Source organism: Equus asinus, chromosome 4 (genome assembly GCF_041296235.1).
Source record: "Equus asinus isolate D_3611 breed Donkey chromosome 4, EquAss-T2T_v2, whole genome shotgun sequence".
NCBI classification, from domain to species: Eukaryota; Metazoa; Chordata; class Mammalia; order Perissodactyla; family Equidae; genus Equus; species Equus asinus.
Window position 1 is genome coordinate 71606232 of NC_091793.1, and position 20280 is coordinate 71626511.

Sequence of the window (20280 nt, forward strand, 5' to 3'; positions counted from 1 at the left end):
GCCAGGTGATTGACAGAATAAAAAGAAAAGCCTGAAATTCACGGAAGGTTAGGTGTTTATTTTCGCTGCTTCTTAGACAAGCTCTACAAGGTAAAAACAAAATACACACTCTTTCAATATGAGCATAGATTTTAAACGTCAACCTCGGACCGCGGCATTTAGGATTTCCAGAGCATGTTGGGTCAGGCACTTTTGTACCCAGAGGCACGTAGAACTTACCAGGCTCTAAGGGAATTTACTCTTGGGGATGCTGTTGCCAGCGGCCGGGTGAGGTAGGGAAGAGCAGCGGCAGACAAAGATCAAGGTCAAGCACACAGCCCACCCTGACTTTCATGAGCTGATTGTCCGGTTGGTAGGTGGCCAGGCCCTCTGCTGAACCTGCTTGTGCCCTCCTGTCACCCACCTTGGAATCCTTTCCCTCCTGAGGAGCACCCACAGCAGAAGGTGGGCAGGGAAGGGGAGGGAACACACTGGACTCGGCCATGTGTTGGCATCTTTGGTATGAGGAACCATCTCTGGGCCCAGGGAGGGCCGGAGAAGGAAGGCAGCCAATACTGTCTAGGGTTAGCGATCCTTGGGGGGGGGGGGGGGTGCCAGTTGCCCAGGTTCTCCCTGCTTCCTATCAGCAGGAAATTGATGGGCCCTCATTTTGCCAAGCAAATGCTGAAACCTCTGCTTCGCCCGCCTCCTTTTCAGTGAGCCTCTGAGGGCCACGGCTGCCGCTCCATCAGGGCCAATTTAGGAGACAAGCTTCTGCTGCTCAGCCTTGGAGCAGCCGATGGAAAACATCTGCAGGAAGCAGACAGTTGCGCCTGCTCTGCCTCCCCTCCATCAGTCACTGGCCTAATGAGATATTCTTGCACTTGGGTTTTTTTTTTCCTTTTCACTAAAGGACCCTAATGCGCTCCACAGACATGAGCTCATGAAGCCTTCCTGGGGGAGCAGGGGCATCCTCTCCTTGTAACATTATCTGGTCAGCCTTTGCCGGCTCGACTCTCTTTGTTCCATCCTAAGATGCCCTCCGGCTCAGGAGACCTAAGAAATATAAGTGTGACCAGCATTTGCAGTAGAGTCAGTGTGCATCTCACTGATGTCTTCCATCAGGACCTCCCAGCCTTTGTGTTCAAAGGGGCTTTTTCAGCAGAGATGGCAGATCTCCTGGTTCTGCCAGGGGTTGGGGGCTCAGCCACGAACAGCTGTTTCTCTGCAGGGGAAGAAGTAAAGTCAGTTTCAGTACGAATCAGTGAGGGATGGCATATGATTCGAGGACGTGCGTCCTGTGGCCCTGGCTGTGGTCCAGCCTCTTGTGCTTTGGGGCAGCAGCGTTTCAAGTCTGGAGCTTTGGCGGAAAAGACTCTCCTGACTCTTTTGAAACGTAACCCTCTGTTAGGAGGAACTTGGAGCCATAGTGGTTTTCTGGGCGCTCGCAAGGCAGGTTCTTTGTCCAGAGGCAGCAGAGGCCATCTGAAGAGGTTCCCGGTGTTTTTCCATAGGACCAATTTAATGAGGACAATCAGTCCTTCAGCGCCCTGGGCTGGTCCTGAGAAAGGCTCAGCTGCAACACTGCGCGTGCTCTTGTGTGTCCCCCTCCCACTTGAACTCACTTTTACAGGGTCTGCTCTAGGCATTCCTGGGAGACAGTCAAACTAATGATCTAAAAGGTGAGAAGGCACAGTGGTCGAAAGTATGGTCATCACCAACTTAAAGGAAGGAAAGAAATTACACTCGTTCTCAAGATGGGGTTCATTAGTGGCTCCGGCAAGGAGGTGACTTCACACTCCCACAGGAGGATCAATTTGCAGCTGCTGTGGTGACTTCTGACTTTCAGGAAAAAATCTCGCCAGCTCAGGGAGGATTGGGGGAGCAGCTTCAGCCCCAACACACACCCCCTCCCCCTCCACGCCAGGCAGAGGGCTCTCAGCACGCAGACGCCAGGCTCGGCCCCCAGTGCCCTTGCTCCCCAGCTTGACATCCTGCTGCCATGGAAGGTGGACGAGGCAGGAGCCGCAGCCGCTGCTTACCGGCGACTCTTCAGCCCCGTGCACCCGCATTGGGCTCCAGGCAGAGTTGCTGTCTGCCCTGCCACCTCAGAGTCCCAGCCTGGCAAAAGCCTTGGGAAAGGAGCAGAAAGGGGTTGGGGGGCACCCATGGATCGAATCCACCAAGGTACAAGCCTCTCACTGCCTTCTCTGTGCAAAAAAGCATGTGAATATCTCTGCAAATGTCACGACAGTGCGAGCTGCTGTTCTCCAGACATCTGGCACTTGCTTTTACATCTACCAGTTGAAATCTCAGGGACTCAACTTTTTAGCTAAGTAAATATAATTGCAAATCCTGTTATACATATGAAATATATAGGAACATATACATCACACGCACGTGTCATTCTGCATATTACTACATACATTTGCGTTCCAGGAATTCGGACCTCAAACCGCCAGTTTGTGCACAATCTCATCACACTGCACGGTCAAGAAAAGAAGCCCTGACAGGCTCAGGGCACCGTCCTGCCCCGTCTGGTTTCCGGCGCCGGGCGCAGGCACCTCACACGTGGCTGGTCTTCTGGGCCAGGGTGTGGTCCATGGGCAGCGTGAACTTGATGGCGCCGTCCTTCTCCCAGCCCCTCCGGATCTTGGAGAGTCTGCGGCTGACGCAGGGCAGGAGGAACAGGCCCCTGGCCAGGATGACGACGCAGGGCACCAGCAGTGTGAGCGTGAAGGTGGGAGGCAAGTAGAACTTGTAGCGGCTCTCCTCAAAGGCGCGGGTCCAGCCGTAGGTGAGCGTGTGCAGGGTGCTCAGCACCAGGGCCACAAAGCCCAGGGTGGACTGCAGAGGAAAAGAAGGCTGGGGTTAGAGCCAGGGTGACGACGGCCGCACTGATTCCACCCGTGGCTCATCCACTTGCCTGGCAGAGGGGAAGGAAGGCGGGCGGCTCTGGGTTCAGATCTCAGCCCTGTGACTCACTCTCTGCCTAAACGCTCCGAGCCTCAGTTGCCCCAACAGAAAAATGGGAATGATGCTTCTACCCTGAAGGTGTATAAGGACTGATTGATTCCTGAGGGTTCAATACAATAACAATGCTTTCCCCCAGACTGTGTTATTCATACCTCTGGTGGCTGCCAGAGGACTTTAGATGGAATCAAGTTCAAAGAAGTTTAGAACCATGTTACTAATTTTGTGTATATTTTAATGTGTATTAGAGTAACAAGTGTCAGCCAGCATACCAAAATCATAATTTCACAGTAGTATTTGGCCTAAGGCCAGATAAAAAAGTGACTTGATTTTAAGTTGATGTAAAGATAAACACAAAATTAAAAATTTACTTGCTACGTGGATTTTGCACCAATAGTGAAGGTGGCTCCCAGGGCCTGCTGGCTGGGTGGCCCGACGCTGTACCTGAAGCCCCCAGGAACAAGTAGATGCTCTCCGTGGGTGCTGGTCCCTAACCTCCTGCCCACGCTCTGAGTTATCAAGACCATCACAAATCCAAAGGAAATGGTCAAGGCCATCTTACAGTGGAGCATCCCATGCCTTGAACCACATCTGGGCTGTTGTGGGTCAGCCAAGAGCAGCTCCTCATCACCCCACATGCTGCACAAACATGACTTTCCATGGGAAGTGTGACATGAAGATAGCTGGACGTGCTGATCTGGACCTTGAGCCTCCGGGAATCCTTTGTTCGTAAGGTTTCCTGTAGACTACAGATGAGGAGTTCCAGACTGCTGTGGGTGCTGGTCTCAACTGACACTGTGACCCCGGGCAAGTCACTTAATCAGCCTCAGTGAGAAATCAGTGCCTCCAGGAGTGAAGTCAGAGGTGCAGGGGACGCACGGTGTGCTGTGGTGTTCTCCAGTCCCAGAGGAGGCAGCCACTGGGGAGCCGCCTCTGCTCCAGAGGGCGCTAAGGGTTAGGGCTTTGCAGGGATGGGGAGGAGAGGCATGGGCCGTCCTGACTGAATTCCGTAAGAACTGAGGAGCCACTGAGGGATCTGGGGAGACCTGTGTTTAGTATATAAGGAATGAAAATGGCGGTGACCCATCAAGTGATGGATTTCTCCAAGGAGACATTACAAGGGTTTAATTGAAATGTGGTGGCACGATGGCACCTCAAGGTGCTCTTTATAGGCTGAGTTTGAGCTTTCCCAGGAGAAGGTGCAACTTGGCCTCCTGGATTTCCTTCCAGCCCACCGGTCAGCATCGATCCAGGGGCCCAGCTTGGAGACGCCATCTTGTTTGTCCCCTCAGACATGGTTCAAAGTGGGCCTGATTCTACCAGCAGGCCTCATTCTCGCTGCTCCGTGGGGTGGGGGACACTCTGCTTGTACCCACTCCAGGACAAACACCAGGACGGTGAACCTCAGTCAGTGGGAGACAAGGTTTGGAAGAACTGCTTGCAACGCTTTTACTAAAAATAATGATAAACATTTTCTAATGGCTATACACTATAAGTTCATAGACAGGTTCCCAAGTACAACATTTTTGACCCCACATGAAATAGGAGCTGCCAAAAGATCCTCAGTCTCTATCCTTCCTAGCCATCTGTGGTTCTTCTTGGCTTTGTGACCACTTCCAGGATCTTTTTATCTCATCTTTAACACTTCCTGGCTCAACACAGCCCATTGGGAAAGAACACGGTTGGCTCTGTGCTAACACCCACGGTTATTTCACGTGTCTTATTAAAACGGTCGGTCGCCCTACATGAAAGCCTCCTCAACTGCAAGTCACATATAATCAAGTCCTTGTCGCTTCCAGATGTGTCTATCAGGAGTTCCAAATCCCCCGCACCTTCTGAACCACATCAACCTTTTCCAACTTCTGATCTATTGATATCGAAGACTGGGGTTAAAAGGGTCCCCAGCACTGAGAAAATGCTTGGGATTATCATTCAGAATATATAGAGAACTCTTACACTCAACAACAACAAAACAACCTAATTTAAAAATAGGCAAAAGACTTAAATAGAAATTTCTCCAAAGAAGATATACAAATGGCCAATAAACACATGAGGAAATGCTTAATATCACTAATCATGAGGGAAATGCAAATCAAAACCACAGTGAGATACCACTTCACACCTGTTAGGATGGCTACTATCAAAAAAACCCCAGAAAATGCATTGGGGAGGACGTGGAGAAACTGGAACCCTTGTGCACTGCTGGTGGGAAAGTAAAAGGGTGCAGCTGCTGTGGGAAATAGGGCAGCTCCTCAATGAAGAAAAAATCCCATTACCGTGAGCTCCAGCAACTCCACTTCTGGCATACACCCAAAGAACTGAACGCAGGATCTTGAAGAGAATCTGCACACCCACGTTCACAGGGGCATTATTCAGAACAGACGAAATGTGGCAGCAACCCAAGTGCCCACTGACACATGAATGGGTAAGCAAAATGTGGCATTTCTACACAATGGAATATTATTCAGCCTTAAAAAGGAAGGAAATCCTGACATATGCTATGACATGGATGAACCTTGAGGCCATTATGCTGAGTGAAATAAGCCAGTCACACAAAGAGAAATACTCTATGATTGCACTTCCATGAGGCGCCTATGTGAGGTAGTAAAAAACAGGAAGTAGAATGGTGGCGGCCAGGGGCTGGGAGGAGGGTAGAAAGGGGAGGACTTGTGTAATGGGTAGAGTTTCAGTTTTGCAAGATGAAAAGAGCCCTGGAGAGGGATGGTGGTGATGGCTGCACAACAATATGAATGTACTTAATACCACTGACCTGTACACGGAAAAATGGCTAAGGTGGTACATTTTGTGTTATGTGTATTTTACCGCAGCAGAAAAAATTGAGGGGGGAGGAAAGGTCCTCAGCACTGACGATCAGGAATACATCTTGAGTAAGCCTGACAACCACCCTGACATTCCCCAACCAGCTGCCCAGCCCCAAACTGTCCCGTGTGGGTTTACCGGGCTTTGCTGGGACGGCTGGGAAGTGCCTTCACCCCTGAGAGTTTATCAGTCTGAGGCTGTGGTTTTCAAATCTGGTTACTTTCAAGTCACCTGGGGAGCTTGGGGAAAAGATTAATGCCCAAGCCCCAGACCCAGAAATGCAGATTAAATTGGCTTAGGTTGGGGCTCAGGCATCGGTAGGTTTCAGAAGTTCAGCGATGATGCTCATGTGCATCATGGTGGACTAAGAACCACTGATTCAGGAGGCTCTCATCACTCAAACCCTTGGAGTTTCAGGCTGAGAAGTCTTCATGGGCCCGTCTACCCAGGCCATTTGATTGGGGTGGACGTGGTCCTATCTGTTCCTTCTATAAGGACCCACTGCGGGCCTTGATGGGCCTACTCTCTGCATCATGGGGCTTTCCCAGATGCTGCAGCAATGAGAACCCACCCAGGCCTGGGAACCTAGCCTTGGTGACCCCAGTGGAGCCTTAGCATCTCCCTTGGTGACATGCCCTGGAGCCCCGGTGTTTGGCCCATGTGAGCCACAGTCCCCAGCCCCTAATTTGGAGAGTGATGGATTATGCTGGATATGCACCAGGAAAATATGGAGATGCTGCTCCTGTTCATACATCCTCATCCTTTTGCCATCCAAAATCCCATGGTGACAAATGGCAGGAAGCCCCAGCCTCAGCCTAATCGTTCACAGAGAGGGCTGACAGCCAAAGACCAGCCAATAACAAAGGGCCTTTTGACTTTCCAATCCTAATGGGAAGTCTGGATGATTCCAGCGAGTTCATTCCATAAAATTCTCTCCTTGGGAACAATTTAAAAATCCCAGAACAGCCAAAGGAAGCCAAAAGTAAAGGAGGCATTGTCATGGGGCAATTAATAACCCTCCTTTCCACACCCTGCCCAAGCTAAGGCCATTTTTATTATATGTAAGCTTGTTAGCAAAAAAGAAACAGCCAGGTTGTCGGTGGCTCCTGCTGGTGCTCAATTACTGTGGCACGAAGGGGCTTTGGACAACTGCTCACGAAGCCGGGGTCAGAGCTGGTCTCTGTCATTATTTCACACAGGTGGCTGGAGTGGGCAGTGTCGCAGGAAGTTACTCTACCCTTAGGGCAGAAGTGAGGTGCTCAAAGCTGAACCCTAATTTCTCTGTCCAGGCGAGCTGCACTGACCTGGGTATTCTGCAATCTAACAGTGTTTAACTGGCTTCATTAGGAGCACGTAGCATGGCCCAAACCGAACCAAACCAATAACAACAAAAACACCCAGACAAACAAAAACCAAAATTAAGATCTTTGAAAACAGCCTCAAGGAACAAAAGGATAAACGTAAGCACAAGTCACCTCTGTGGAATCAACACACTATTTTGGTGGCTATTAGCTAATAATTCATTATAGACCAGGGGTCAGGCCAAGCCCATTGAGAACCATGACATCTCCACAGTGGTTTCTAAGCCCTGGTGACCTGCTGCGGGCGTGTGTGGCTGGGGAAAGAGATGGGCGCACTGGCAGGGCTAACCTTACAGAAGAAGATTGCAGCTTACCTAGAAAATCACACAGCCACTTCTGGGTGTGTGCATTGTGCATTTTACATGTCCTCGACTCCCATCCTCCCGGTGACTGCAGGAGGTGGACACAGGTGTAAGGTAGGACACAGATGCCCTGAGAGGCTAAAAAACTGTCTGATGGTGCAGGCCTGGTAAGTGGTGATCTTGGGACGGAAACTCAGGTCTGCTGGGTGCACAACCTGTGTCCCCCGCTCCAGATGCTGTACCACGTGTGCCTGAGTCACCCAAGGAGCTGGCCACGCAGACCTGCTGAGCCATCCCCGGGAGCTGAGTCCTAGGTCCGGGGCGGGCCTGCGTCTGTACTTCTCCGAGAGAGCTCTGTGACTTCACACTCTTTGACAGCGGCTCACAGTAAGAAGCAGGGTTTCATCACTGCCCAGTACACCACCAGGTACACCCCGTGTGTATACAGAACTACTTGAATCAAAACGATTGGAAAAACGTCTATCCTGAGAGCATGCAAAGCACCTGACTTTTTTTTTTTTTTGACATTCTATTCTATTTCCTTTTCAAAAAGCTGGTGGTGACCCACTAAACTGACACCATGACCCACCATGAGTGTCGACCGCAGTTTGCAAATGCCACCCTAGCCCGTCCCGCTGCTCAGGGCTGGAGTCTCTGGGCCTCCCTCTCGCTGCGTCCCACTGAACTCAGAAGCGGGCAGTTGGTACCTTAGTTACAGATAATGGAAATGTGGCCTCATACTCTAAGAACAATAGCAAAACACTTTTTGTCTTTTTTTCACACATAATCTCTCACAGTGGCTCACACACCTCTGTCGGGCGCTAACTCCGTTTTACAGGAGTGTAAGAGGCTGGGGCAGTGGAGGTGACCTGCCTACGGTTACGGAGCTGGCACCTGGGCTCCGGGCGCCGACAGTCCCTCCTCCTCCGAATCAGCCCTCTTGGGAGACAGCATTTGTTTTTGTGGACACAACGTGGGCATCTGAGTTCCACAAGTAAAACCCGGCCTTTCCACCCACCTCTCAGCCCTCCAACGCCCCGCTCTGCAGTGGCAGACAGACTTTCACATTTGTGTCTCCACTCTTCAGTATGTAAAGCAGAGCGCGGGTGCTGAGGTCCCAGTCAGACTTTGCTCACAAAATCAAATCCCCGGGCTTTCTCGGCAGCCAGAGCTGGGGCCGGTAATCTACGGCTGCTTAAGGGAGCAACTTTCTGGTGAGGGGAGCAACCTGCAGTCTGTTTTAATTGTGGATAAACCAGGCAGCCCGGGCTACTCCAGGCAGGAAGAGGCAAATCCTAGGTTTGGGTGTGTGACACATGAGGATTAGTGGCAGATAAATAAAATTCTTTCCTCCCCGTCTTGTGCCGGTGTGTGTCAGCCGTGAGCACTCCTCCGGAGACCTTCGGAGATGAGCAGAGCCAGGGCGATTCAGAAACAGACACGCTTTTAAAAAAAGACAGCCGCAGCTCTGTTTTGTTCTAGGGTCCGTAAGTATCCCCAGTCAGCCACAATTAAGTTGGATTACCTAAGACCACTGCACGGCTGGGGGCTCTCTTTGAATCCTGTGCTGTGCCCTCGCTGCACAAAGATATGCAACAGACTTTTGTTAACAATGGGGGTGGATATGATAGCTGTCCTCTGCGCTGATACAATATCGATGGCGGAATCCAGTATTAGTCAGCGTGCATCCCCAGGAGGGGACGAGTTAATCCGCCAACACTTGGGAACTGACCACGGACTCTGCATGGGGAACAGTGGGAGATGCCAAAGAAATGTAAAAAACGTCCCTGTCTCAGTTGTCCTTGTAATCGAAACGTGGCTGTGTCTGTCTTGTTCCCTATCACATCTCAGGCCTAGCACGATGCCTGGCATGCAGTAGGTACTCAATAAACATTTATGGAATGAATAAATGCATAAGGAACCTTTGCCACTAATAGCATTTCCCAAAGTGTGTTCTGTGGAGTGTAGAGAGCTGTTATCCGCGAAACAAAGTGGGGGGGGGGGCACTAATGCTCAATAAATCTGCTTCACAAGGTTGGTTTGTTGTAAACATTATTAGAATCTTTGATGAGCCAAAGTACACTGGGAATCTCTTAGGGGGAAGCAAATCTTTTCTCAAATTCAGTTGACTACAGACCTCCTTTTCTTTGGATTTTTCAGGGGAAAGGTGTCCTTTGGGAAATGCTGTGTTTTATCCCCTATAAACTGGTGATGCTAAATGCCCACCTCCCATTCGCCCTGCACGAATCGAGGGGTTAAAGGGAACGACAGGGCCGGGTTGAGATGAGGGTGCTGGGGGGTCGGCTAGGCTCATCACTGGCTCTCTCACTCCCAGCTGGACCAGTGAGATGTCCACTGACTGCGCGTCATGGAATTTTGTTTGGGAAGCTCAAGAACTGTAGAAACTGAGAATGTTTAACTCAGTGTTCTGTTGTCTGATTTTTTCACTTGCCTATGTCTGGCTTCCCCAGATGTCATGAGAACGAGCTAGTCCCAGGTGGCCCCTTTATCAGGAGACTGGGGTCAGCCCTCAAGGCTTGGGAAGGCCCTGGCATCTGACTGCGCGGCCCGTTGTACCCGTTAGGAAAGCCGAGGTGGTTCGCGGTGGGGGGGAGTGCATGCACACGAGGGCAGGGCCAGGCCGATTTTACCTGCACGAAGCTGAACTCCCTCCAGTTGAGCGAGTTAGCAATGGACGGCAGCGAAGTGACGGCCAGCAGGGACAGCGTGCCGAGCGCCAGCACTCCCAGCGAGACGTAGATCTCCATCCGCCAGACCTCCTCCTCCACCCAGAGATGACTCTTGTTGGCCAAGACCTATGTGGACAGAAGGAGAACCGTGACCACTGTGACCAAGGTCACTGCCCCGGAATGTGGGCGAACAAGGACCTCAGGCTGGGAGGGACACATGCGTGAGGAGTCAGAGAAGTCAGCAAGGCACACAGACCCTTACAACATGACCACATCACACGGCTTCCTGGTCGCCAAATCCCAGAAAGGAGGGAGGAGCTCACCTAGCTCGGAAGGTCTTCAGCCAGACGGGTTCAGGCCTCCACAGCCTGTCTCCCCTTCCAGTGTGTCTCATCCTAGACCCTTTGCCTTCCTGGTCCCCCAAGCTGCTCCTGTCACTAGCTCACACTCAGAACACACACAGATGTTAAGCCCCTCAACACTTCCTGACTGAAAGCCCCAAGCTCCCAAATTCTGTCTGAGGCATATAGCTTGGCATCAACATTACCAGGCAACAGAGACTGACATCCATTCACCAAGCAGACCAGTGAGCATTTATGAAGCACCGACTGTGTGCTGGGCCCTGGGCTGCAGACAGCAAGGATACCTGCCCTCACAGAGCTCTGGGGTCCCCCACCAAGCTCCGGGGATGCACAAATCAGGGAGTCCCTGCAGGCCTGGAGATTTCTACTCCTCCCTCCGGCCTGGAGTGGCCTGGAAGCTGAGCCCCTCTCCTAGCCCGCTGACACGCCCTCGTATGGTACACACTGAGGAAGACTTCTACTAAGGTCCTTCCATTAGAACCACCGCTTCCCAACAAGAGCAGGGAGCAGAGTTCTGGGGAGTCAAGGTCTCCTCTGAGAAACATGATGAAATGCGGGTCCTTTAACGCTACCAGCAGAATAAGGAATGGTAAAAATGAGACTGTGCCTCAGTAGGCAGGTCTCTGCTTTGCAAAACAGAATGACTCACAGAGGTTTTTGAGAAACGATTTCAGCAGGAAAAAAATAACCCGAGCCTGGTTACCAGATATGCTATTAAAAAGGAATCTTGTGGGCTGAGCAAAAAGGGTTGAAAAGCTTAAGAGGAAAGTTTAGGGAAACTGAGGAAATGCCATCCTCTGGGTACTTTTCCTGGAATTTGAGAAAGATAATGGCCTCTGTTCTATTTTAGGGCGGGCTGGCTCACTTTGGTGTCCTTAAGCCACAAAAGGACCAGGACTGGGGTCCTGGGTTCCTCCTGGGCTCCCAGTGCTCCTCCTGACCACCAGTCGTTGGTGACTCTGGGCAACTGGCCGTGGGCCTCCATTTCTCCACTGAGAGAGCTGGATGAGGTCATGTCTAAAATCCTATGACTTCACTTGTATACCTTGCAAGACAGAATTGGCTGGAAAGGTGTGGCTGTCTTACGCTGCCAAGGGCAGAGAGGTCTCCTGCGTAACGGAGCCCAGCACAGTCTTGCTCACACCTTCGCAGTGTTAGCAACTGCCGCTAAATAAGTCATCTCCTTGCGGCAAGTTGTTTGTTCTTCAAATATACTTCATTAGTCATTCCTTTCTGCGTTTTGCTAAGATCAGGCAGTTAATGTCACAAGTCAGAGTTTGGATGATTACACGCGCATACCACATTTGCTTGCAAAATGTCTTGTTATTTTCCTCTAATATTTCCTCTCTCCAGTGACGTTGGGAAGGGATGGGGTGAGGTAGGCAGGGGAGCCATGGACGGTGAGGAACCTGCATGAAGATCTGGATCCTGGCCACCTTCAGTAGCCAACTTACTGAACCACTGCGATACTCGGGGCTCCAGTATGCCAGTGATCAGTGTCACACGTGGCTACCTGGAACGTAGACTTAACCCGCTCCTCCCCCAGTAATCCTCCCGTGTTCCGCGCTCTCCATCCCTCTAGTAATCCTCCCGTGTTCCGCGCTCTCCATCCCCCAGTAATCCTCCTGTGTTCCGGGCTCTCCATCCCCCAGTAATCCTCCCGTGTTCCGCGCTCTCCATCCCCCTAGTAATCCTCCCGTGTTCCGCGCTCTCCATCCCCCTAGTAATCCTCCCGTGTTCCGCGCTCTCCATCCCCTGGTAACCCTCCCGTGTTCCGGGCTCTCCATCCCCCAGTAATCCTCCCGTGTTCCGCGCTCTCCATCCCCTGGTAACCCTCCCGTGTTCCGAGCTCTCCATCCCCCAGTAATCCTCCCGTGTTCCGCACTCTCCATACCCCAGTAATCCTCCCGTGTTCCGAGCTCTCCATCCCCTGGTAACCCTCCCGTGTTCCGAGCTCTCCATCCCCTGGTAACCCTCCCGTGTTCCGGGCTCTCCATCCCCTGGTAACCCTCCCGTGTTCCGGGCTCTCCATCCCCTGGTAACCCTCCCGTGTTCCGGGCTCTCCATCCCCCTGGCAACCCTCCCGTGTTCCGGGCTCTCCATCCCTTAGTAACCCTCCCGTGTTCCGGGCTCTCCATCCCCCTAGTAATCCTCCCGTGTTCTGAGCTCTCCATCCCCTGGTAAGCCTCCTCTTCTCCAAGTTAATCAAGTTGGGCACCTTGAGAACAGCAAGGAAAGTGTTTGTCAAGGGATGGGGCAATGGCATTCGCATGTGGATTTCCCTTCCTGCAGGTTACAGGTTAGATGCTGAAGGACCCAGAGGCAGGAGGACCAGCGAGGCTGCAGCATTAGCCCCTCTCTATGCCCCAAGGGTGGGCGGTGGGTAGGAAGACGGTGGTGCCAACCACCAGCCAAACCCAGAGAAGGAAGAGGGAGGCTTAGAAGGGGCAGCTGTGGTGGTGGGGAGAACGGCCTCACAGTCCCAAGGCCTGGATTCTGATGCTGATGCTGCCATGGTGGGGCAGTTACGAGAGCCTGGGCAGTCCCTTCCCTGGCTAATGGCACCACTGTCTGTTGCTGTGTTACTGCAAGGATTAAAAGGACGAGGTTTGTGGAATGAGTAGCAGGTGACTGGCATACAGCAGGTGATTAATATAATAACTGGCTGGTGCTGTTGTTCTCAAGGGTGGCTGGGCAGTGAGACTAGTTATTGCCCCGAGCTCTACGTGTACTCCTCTTACAAGATGCCTGGTACTGGCTCCATGGTGGCCAATTTAACAGTCACTCAATGAACATGCACTGGGACTCTGTGTTAATAACCTCAAGGGTGCCAGACCCAGTTTTCTGGAACTCTGAGTTGGGCAGAAGACAGCCATGTAAATGCGTGATCACAAAGTGATGCAGAAGAGAAGTCATGGAAGTGTGGACAAAATACAACAGGGAGGGGGCATGGGGGAGATAGACTGGGGGAGCTTAACAGAGCGAGGGTTCTGAAGGAGGAATAGGAGTTTGTCAGACTGCTAAAGGTGTCCCAGGGTGGGGAGTCTGGGCTGAGAGGAAAGAGCTCTGCCCATTCAGAGGACAATATGGGACCTGAGTGTGACAGGTGACAGGAGCAGCAGGGAGAGGAGGCAGGGGAGAGAGAGCAGCAGGGTGTATCACCCCAAGGACCGTGGGGCGTCCCTGAGTGCTTTTCCCGAGGGCGTGGCTGAGCCCCAGGCTGCCCGCATTTGCTCCGACACCTCCAGGTGCTGGCGACTCACCACTTGTTGGCTGCTCTGCTCTGGGGTTAACCCCAGTCCCCTGTCCCCAACGTCAGCCCTGGCTCTGCCCTCCAGGCCTCTGCAGAACAAGCTAACCTCTTTGCGTGAGGCCCTCGCTATCTCGGAGAGTGATCCCGTCCTGTGGGAGGGATGGTTGCCTGGCAACCTCCACGGGGCCTGCAGCCCTGAAGGGCTTTGGAACTCGGGGAAAATTACGTCTCTGTGCCCTGGTATTTGCATCATGGCAAAACTGGGTTAACATGATATTAAGGAGAGCCGGGCAGGGGGAGGATTTAGAGAATGGCAGCCAGAGGGGTTGGCGGGAGGGGGGTAGCAGGGGTTGCCTTGGTCTCTAGAGGGGGGAGGGCTGCTACCTTCTTCCCCAGTGAAACACCTGCCACTCAGATCTGCCACCCCCTGGGCAGCAGACATTGTGCCAGCCCCCAGGAGCCATGCGGAGCATTCTGTTGAGTGGGCTGGCTCTTTTTAGAAGTAAGAAAATATCATCGAAGAGCATCAAAAACATTAGCACCAGGAGAGACCTTGATCTACACATCAGGGCCCTGAGGACAAAAGAGGGCCTGTGATTTGCTCAAGGTCAAGGGCTTTGCTCCGTTCAGTGATGCTGGAGGATAAGAGTCTAGGGCTTTGGCGAGGCCTTCAGGCCTCCAAGCCACTCCGCCAGCTAAGGCAAGGGACAAGACTGTCTGCGTCTTCTTCCATTCTGCAGCCCTAGGCACTGGCAGAGAAGGTACTCAGCGAATGAATGAATGAATGAGCTGAGTTCTGGGACCATTAACTCAACTAATCATTTGTAGTTGTTTTCCCTGTAGAAAGCAGTAAAGATATGAGCATTTACATGGAGTAGAATGGCTGGTTCTGAATCCCAGCTCTGCCACTTGCTGGCTGTGTGACTTTGGTCAAGTTACTTAACCTCTCCGTGCCTCAGTTTTGCCTCAGTTAGAACAAGGATAGTATAGCACCTGCCTTATGGGATGAGATAAGGGTTAAATGAATTCACATTGAGTAAGTAAAGCCCTTAGATGGTCCTTAGAACACAGCAAGCTCTTTTTAAGGGGTTGTGACTGTTATCTGTTCCCTTCCTCTCATTTCCAGCAGCTATCCTGCTTCTTTGCCTGACGTCTGGGGTTCTTCCCTCCTCTTATGAAAGCCCAAGCTCAGAGACGCAGTGATGCCAGGTGTCTGTGGGGGGGGCAGGACAAGGGCATTTGAGAAGCTGCCAGCAGGGAAGCAGGGGTCCCGAGTGAGTCTGGGCTGAGGTCTGTGGTTCCCAAGAAGCGGCCCAGCCTCACCTCCTGGTCCTGCCCTGGGAGGTGGCCTGGCCTTCGAGGGGAGAGCTGTCTGGTGGGTGTACTGGGGAGGGCCTGTCCTCACCAGGATCCCTGCATCCCAAGCAGGAACGGAAGCTGCAGGGGCCACCGGGGCTGGAAAGCGGGGTGGATGAGCTGTGTCTCATTGGTGCCTGGGCCAAACTCTGTTGGGTAACTAGTGTCCCAGAGAGGGCAGGGTCCACACATCAGCCCAGACGGGGACTGGAGGCGGAGTGAAGCAGGTTGGGAACATAAGGAAAGGCAGTGCTGCCTGCAGACCTGAGCTTGGGATTCAGAATCAGGCCCTCTGATCTTGTAAACCAGGCGGGAGCATCAGGGGGCCCCTTTCTGAGGGTACAGGTGCCAGCTGATGCTGCCTGTGTTGCTACCTGGCTCGGCTGAAGGCCCTCCATTTCCCAGAAATCCTGCTGGCAAAAGAGGATGACATGGGTTTCCTAAACGAATAAATAACTACCCACCTCTCAAAAAAAATATTCTCCTGTAACCTTCCCCATCTCATCTGATGGTGAGCCCATCCCTCCAGGTGCTCAGGCTAAAAACCCAGAGTCATCCTTGACCACCCGCATACCCCACTGCCATCAGCAATTCTGTGTCCTTCAGCTTCAAACTGTGCCTTCCATACCTTCCACCCCCTCCACTGCCCCAACCCCTCGACCTCCCCCTCCCCACTCCAAGCCTCCACCACCTCTCCTGGTTCCTGCGCAGCCTACCTGGTCTCCAGCTTGCCCTTGACACCCTATTGCCTGTTCTCCACCAGGCAGCCAGAGTGAGCCAGTTAAAACGTCAGGCAGGTCATCACTCCCCCACTCAAAATCCTTCACTGGCTCCCTGTTTCACTCAGTCTAGGGCCAAAGCCCTTCCTCGGCCTTCAAGGCCTCCCTGGTCTGGCTGCAACCTCTCAGGCCTCGCCACTACGCCCCGGCGCGGCTCCAGCCACAAGGGCCTCGCGCTGCTCCTCAGACGCGCGGTACTCCCACAAGCGCCTCTGCTCCTGAGCTCCCTCTGCGGCTGCCACTGGCTCACTCTCCCCTCCACCCCTCCCCCCCCGCCCCCACTCCGCCCCCCCACCCCCCCACCCCCCCACCCCCCGCCTGGGCTGGCACATGAGCCTCAGCAAGGCCTCCCTGACCGCCCCTTACAGCTGCACCCCACAGCCCTCCCAGCTTCATTCTTCTCCTTAGCACGCACGACCTTCTAAAGGCCCTCTAGAACTTACTGCTTTCCTTTAAGTCTTTCCCAACTGGCCTGTGCCCATGGGCATAGGGATTTCCGTGCTATGTTCAGGGATACTCAAAATCTTGGACAGCAGATCCTGGGCCCCGGTCGGTCGGAGCAGAGTCCGCCGACGACATGCGGCGGGAGCACGCGGGGCCCGGCGCGCGGCCGGAGAGCGACGGGCAGGTGGGCGGGGGCGGGAGGCGTACCTGCTTCACGGCGAGGTTGACCAGGTCGTAGCGGTGCGAGCGGCGCAGCGGCAGGCAGAAGCTGTAGAGCGCGTGCAGCGCGGCGCAGAAGAAGCTGAGCAGGCCGATCTGCTTGCGGTGCTGCAGCCAGTGGTCCAGCCAGTCCGGGAAGCGGCGGTACTTGGTGCCGCGCCGCAGCTGCAGGGCGGCCGCCAGCACGCCGGGCAGGTAGACCAGCGACAGCAGCACGTAGGCCACGCACGGCAGCGTCGTGTTGACCACGGACACCGGGAGCTTGTAGAACTTGTTCTTGCCCTCCTGCAGGTAGGGGTGCAGCACGTCCCGGACGAAGTTGTAGGCGTAGAAGAAGACCAACAGCCCCAGGGTCAGGAGGGCCGGCACCTTCCAGCCCGGGAGGAGGCGCAGGGGCATGGCCTCCACCTCCCGGGCTGAGACCAGGGACCCCATGTCCACGGGTGTGAAGCCCATGGCGTGCACCATCTCTGAGACAGTGTGCTTGGCTTCCGGCTGGTCACTGCAGATGGGCACCTGTGGGGGGCAGGGGGTCAGATGGGGTCACAGGCCACAGGCTACAGGCCACAGGCGTGGGCAGGACCTCAGAGAGCATCGGGGCCAAAATCCTCACTGAGCAGCTGAGGAAACTGAGGCCCAGTGAGCTGCCAGTTAATGGTATAGCTGGGAGCAGAAGGATGCTCTGACTCCCAGGCCAGGGGTCTGCTCTTGGCCCTGTCAGCAATGCCCACTACTCAAGATGCGCCCCCAGGCCTCACCTACCAGTGAGTGTTTCACCCAGTTCTCTGCCGTCGGCCTCCACAAGCAAAAGGCCCATCTAGGTAGCCCCTATGGGCCCTTGGAATAGCTGCTTTGAGGACTGTGGCCTGCCCTGGGGGTCACTCAGCAATTGGGTTTTGCATATGGCCCAAAATTTGCAGCTGTGTCTACAGCTCCATCCCTCAGTCCATAAGAGTCCCCTTGGACTATGTCCTTTGGCCCTCTGTGGCCCTCAGCCAACACACAAGGCCTTCTGTAAGCCAGCCCCAGCCTCGGAGCCCACTCCTTCCCACATGAGTTCCCAGGCAGGCACACTGGTGTCCGCAGATCCCCAAACACTCTGTGGCCTTGCTGACTCTACCATCTACTGACACTGACTCAGTGCCTACTATGTGCTAGGCTTTACATCTGCGATCCTTCAGCCTTGCCACAGCCTACGGGTAGGCTTTCTCAGGTGAGGAAACACATCTGGGAGCAGCACTCCTCACCTCTGTGCCTTTGTAGGTTGTCCCCTCAGCCTGGAATGCCCTGCTGCTCTTTGTGCCTGACAACAAGAGGTGGGTCAGGCCAAGGCCAACCTCCAAGTCTTCCCCAGCCAGCCAATAGCTGTTCCCTCCAGGTCCTGCCACTCAACACTCATCCATTGTTCCTGGCCTGTCCACACACAGGAGTCTCAGGAAGCGGGCTGAATGTAAGTCCCTGCAGACAGGGCTGGCCAGGCACCTGTGGGTTTTCCCGCAGCCTGGCATGGAGCTGTGCAGAGGCAGCTGGGCTGGACTCAGTGATGGAAGTTCTCCCACACGGAGAACCTGGCTCCTTCCTTCAGGAAAATGCATTAAAAATCACCTTGGCCATAATGTACAGCTGAAATTTATACAATGTTATAAGCCAATATGACTTCCATAAAATAATTTTTAAAAAATCACCTTGGTAAGACCTCCTCCTGCCAAGAGCTGGATGCAGCTCTGGCTGTTCTCCAGAGTCATTTTCCACCCCCAGAAAAACCCCACCATTGACCATTCTGAGAAATCCACTCAGTTCTTAGAAGCCCTTGGAATAAATAAGATAAAGTTTGGGACATGCATGCTTCCTCAGGGCCTGGCACCTAAGTGTGTCACTTTCCTCTTTCTGAGTTCAGTTCTAAAAGCAAAGTCTCTCCCCTTCTTGACTCCAAATAGAGAAAGAAAGCCATTATCCTTTTCCTCCTTGCCCCCAAGGTAATCAAGTTATCACAGAAGAAAGAATATGGATTCAGATTCATACGAAGTGACTTCAAATCCCAGCTCGCCCGCCCGCTGTGGGATCTGGCATAAGTAAGTTCATTAACATCTCTGAGCCTCAGTCTCCTCCTCCGTAAAATGGAACTTTGCAATGATGTGAGATGAGCTGAGACAATGAACAGAAAGAGCCTAGCATGCCAAAGCCTGTCATGAAAGTTAGCCATTTATATTTATTGTTATCACGGTTGTTATTCCCCCAGCACCTACCTGCCTGTTGCCATCCCTCGGGCCAGACTGCAGGGTCCAGGCGGAGATGACATTGAAGGCCTTGACCACCGAGCAGGTGGGGAAAAGGGAGGCCAGGTACTCGGCGTTGGACTCGCGGTGCTGAAGGTGTTCCTGCTCTGTGGGATTGCTCACATCTACCAGGATCTTGCCGGCTAGCTGGCTGCTGAGACTACACAGTGAGGAGTAGTGCTCCCGGAACATGGCCACAAAGATGACCTCAGGGGAGCCCACCGCCTCCTCCTGGAAAGTCACTTGTGCTGCTGAGGGGAACAGCCCGGCCATGCGTTTGGGGTTGCGGCTCCCCACCACCACACCGAAGCCAGAGCCCACCAGGCGCGTGGTCAGGGAGCGGGCAAAGTCCCCGCTGCCCAGGATGCCCACTTTAGGGGCCTCACTGGGGGCTTCAGCAAGGCTGCCATCACTGTCCACCAGGCGGCGGCTGATCAGCGGCTTGTCCATTTCTCCTGATGTTTTGGTGGCTGGAAGAGAAAGCAGGAACCTGGTCAATGGAGGGCTCCTGGACTGCCCCTCCTACCATCTCCGTCTCTTGTCCAGTGTAACTGTATCGTGGTCAAACATTCACTCAACAGGCCTTCATGACTGCTGACGTGCCAGCACGGGGGGAACAAGCTGAGCAGGACCTAGCCCTTCCCCAAGGAGGGCACAGATGCAGGAGGAGGAGGGGGAAGGAGCTCTGCCCTCCACCCTTTGTCCTTCCTGCTGAATTACTCCCTTGGGACAAATCTGCAAGAGTGAGAGTGCTGAGAAAGAGGAGTAGGGAATTTTCATGACCAATGCTACGCGATGCCATACTTATTTTCAAAAGGATTATGCAGTGGGCAGTGTTACTATCCAGTGGTGATGGTTTAACCCCAAGCTCACCATCGCTGGGTGTTGTCTTTGATCACTGGGAAGGGTGGACACGTTCTTCTGCTTGTCTACATTCTGCATTCCGGAATGGTACATCTGATGCGCTTCCATACATAGATGTGGAGCAGCTTGAAGGCAGGGACCTCATCTTACTTGACTTTGGATCTCGCCATTTGCCTCACGGCCTGGCAAAGAGCTGGTGCTCAGTGTTTGCTGAATGAATAAATGAACACTGAAACCCTAGTCTGAGGGTAGGACTTGGGTAGGACATGACAATGAATGGGCCCCTGAGATTGGGTGGGTGCCCTGGGATCTCCTTCACTGAGCCTGAGGTAGGAGTGGACCTTGAGGGAACTCTGGACTAGGGCCAGGAGTTTACAGTAAACCTGGATGGTAGAACTTATGTTATTAATGGTTACCAAATTCCAACAGAAATGTGCTGTTCCCTTCATGTATGAATGTGAGCAAAGGACCACAGTAGTATTAGCAGTACCTGTGAGTTTGTCACCAATACTGACCAATGTCACATCGCAAGTTTACATGAAGAAAAAAGATCTCAAACAACTTAACTCAACACCTCAAGGAACTAGGAAAGGAACAACTAA

The 20280-nt window shown here is 53.2% G+C and overlaps 2 protein-coding genes across 11 annotated transcripts in view; one reads left to right on the top strand and one right to left on the bottom strand.

Moving 5' to 3' along the window:
- The window catches only part of C4H2orf76 (chromosome 4 C2orf76 homolog), a 128920-nt gene extending 110315 nt beyond the window's left edge, over positions 1-18605 (top strand). Inside the window, exon 7 of the mRNA XM_070507535.1 lies at positions 18515-18605. Within this exon, the coding sequence (XP_070363636.1) occupies positions 18515-18567 (53 nt within the window). The 3' untranslated portion in view covers positions 18568-18605. The remainder of the gene's footprint in view (positions 1-18514) is intronic.
- The window catches only part of STEAP3 (STEAP3 metalloreductase), a 48435-nt gene continuing 28192 nt past the window's right edge, over positions 38-20280 (bottom strand). For 9 of the 10 annotated variants that reach the window (XM_014864040.3, XM_070507525.1, XM_070507524.1 and 6 more), the window contains 4 exons: positions 18785-19284; positions 16527-17054; positions 10087-10251; positions 38-2826 (listed from right to left, as the gene is read on the bottom strand). In XM_014864040.3, the coding sequence (XP_014719526.1) occupies positions 2545-2826; positions 10087-10251; positions 16527-17054; positions 18785-19284 (1475 nt within the window). In that variant the 3' untranslated portion in view covers positions 38-2544. Of the gene's footprint in view, positions 2827-10086; positions 10252-16526; positions 17055-18784; positions 19285-19687; positions 19957-20280 lie in introns of those variants that run through there. The other variant, XM_044769088.2, reaches the window with a different exon arrangement.